This window comes from Oculina patagonica, unplaced genomic scaffold (genome assembly GCF_052425735.1).
Source record: "Oculina patagonica isolate OP01 unplaced genomic scaffold, crgOcupat unplaced1433, whole genome shotgun sequence".
NCBI classification, from domain to species: domain Eukaryota; kingdom Metazoa; phylum Cnidaria; class Anthozoa; order Scleractinia; family Oculinidae; genus Oculina; species Oculina patagonica.
In genome coordinates, this window is record NW_027557446.1 from 2,496 (window position 1) to 4,872 (window position 2,377).

General features: G+C 42.4%; 1 protein-coding gene across 1 annotated transcript; it reads right to left on the bottom strand.

Moving 5' to 3' along the window:
* Nucleotides 1–499: 499 nt before the first annotated feature.
* On the bottom strand, nucleotides 500–1,973 carry LOC144639875 (uncharacterized protein KIAA1958-like). The gene has a single exon (XM_078499151.1). It carries the CDS (start codon nucleotides 1,971–1,973, stop codon nucleotides 966–968), a length of 1,008 nt encoding a protein of 335 aa, XP_078355277.1. The 3' UTR covers nucleotides 500–965.
* Between the last annotated feature and the right edge of the window lie 404 nt (nucleotides 1,974–2,377).

Below are 2,377 nucleotides of genomic sequence, written 5' to 3' on the forward strand. Positions count from 1 at the left end.
GCAGGATGTTTCAAAAGTTTGGAAAATAATGTTGCGCGAAATTTTGTAGCATGCGGCCACGTCATCGGTAGCTGTTGCGTGCAAAGCTGCAGCGTTTGCATGGGCCTTTATCCTATATCAATATATAATTATAAATGTAAAGAGGGAGAAGACTCAGTCTCTTTGTGTCTCAACGTACAATGACAAAGATCATAGCGCTCGCTCATTTCACTCCCTTTACACGTCACCTGGCATTTCCGTTGGCAACTATCTTTCGTTCAGTCTCTCAACACATGCATCGATGGTACAGCCAATCGCATTTACCTTTTCGCAATGTTTAAACACCCAGGGGAGCATTAATAGAACACCCTCAAGTGGCATTGGTACTGTATTTACCGTATTTTCCTCTACTGTATCTTTGTATATACGCGTCAAGCAAAACTTTAACAAATCCGATATAATCAACTGATGAATATTGTTTGTGCGTTGTCAAGCAGAAGTGAAGAGATTAATAAAACGATAAGTACAGGAAATCGTATGAACGCGAGTGCATTACGTGATTTATGGGCACGAGTGATGTTTTAAAAGTTCTCAAAATTGCCCGAGCCGTAGGCGAGTGCAATTTGAGAACTTTTAAAACATCACGAGTGACCATAAATCACGTAATGCACGAGCAAGTTCATACGATTTTTTATTTATTATGTACTCAACAAAAATTACTGCGTCGCGCTATTTGCACGCCATGCGTACCACATGAAACGCTTCAATGGTTTCCCAAATGCTCACATGTTTTATTTGAACCAATCAAAAAATATCATGTTGTGACAAGGCAAATCAAGCGTGAAGTTTTGAAAAGTTTCTGAGAAAATATACGCTTACAAGCTGAACTCAAAAAGCTAAATTTCAGTTGTTAAAAGCGACAAGAATACTGGTTCACTTATCTCTTTTCAAATGTTCCTGAATGTTTTTAATCTCAATCGGACTCACTAAATAGCATTCGGATTCACAGACTTAGGTGAAGTGCACTGTCCTTGAATCACATTAAATGTGACTTGGCAGTTGTGAAAATTGTTCACGGTGTAAGCATGGCTGCTTGTGTTCACCTGTTCACCTCTTGAAGTTGTAGCGGGAAAAGACGGCATTGCGGGTACACCTGCGAAACTGCTCGAAGCTGCTGACTGTGGAGGCATGCTGATAATGTTGGAGAGTTGTTGCTGTTCCTTCTCGCTACCTTCATCGTAGTCGTTAAGAGATTTCTCGCTTACGTGTCCAGTCACCTGGATTATCGACTGCCTCTCGACGCTTGCTGCCCTCAGTTTCTTCACAACCGTCTTCCTTGCGCTGTGGTTAGTCAATCTCTTCTTGCTTTTCTCCAGAGGTGTGTTCTTTACAACGCTCTTCATCATGTTGTCGATACTGTTTACGCCGAGGCGCTGCTTCTTGTACCAAACATTTGTTTTGGGGTTTTCAATTATGGCAAGGTAAAAAGGACCTTTTTCTCGCAGCTCTTGAGGACGTCTACTGAGGTATTGCTTCAGCAACTCAACGGGACATCTCTGACCGCCAGTAGCGAACATTTTTGGCAGAACACTACGATGTTTTGTGTTAAGTCCTCCCTGCCTCGTTTTTGTAGGATTCTCTTTAAATGTGACGTACTCTGTGCCGCTGTCGTCCACACAAAAACTAAAGTCCTCGACTTCCATTGAGTGGTGTTCCTGTCTTCCCCTCAGGCCAAAATGTTGAGTCAAGAGCCACCACATCGTCTGGGAAAGAACTCTTGGGCTGCAGTCACCGAGACTTTGTTCACTCCATAGCATTTCTTCTTCCTCGGTTGTCAGTGCGTTCGCGGCGTTGGGTCTTTTGCCTTTTCCTTGCTGTCGGAGACACTTCACTTTTCCTTCAAGTACCAATTTGGACTGGTGGAACTCTCGGTCTTTAACTATCGAGTACTTGTAGCCGTGTTCTTTTAAATAGCGGTCAAGGGCTGCCAGCATGGATTTTTAAACTCTCAGGTTCGTATTCAAACCCGTCTTTTGTGCGTATTTCTGTGTAGAAGGTTTGCAACATCTCATCGAGTTGTTCGTGCTCGTATTCTTCCATTTTTGGGTTTACTTTTCTCTCTGTTGCCCATGTTTGCCAAACATTCAACCAGGTCTGTGTAGCTTTCAACGTGTTTTTGTTTCTCGCATTTTCCTTAAGTTGCTCGACGATATTTTGGTTTGACAAAGCAAACCGGCTGTCCGCCATTTTTTAATTTGGTTTTCAAATTTGGCGCTTCCCCGGTGTTTCCATAGCAACTTCTGTATTGCACTCTATAACCCCAATTTGCACTCTATAACCTATTTATGCATTCGTCATTGACCAATCAAAAACGCGGTATTTTGTTGAGTATATAATA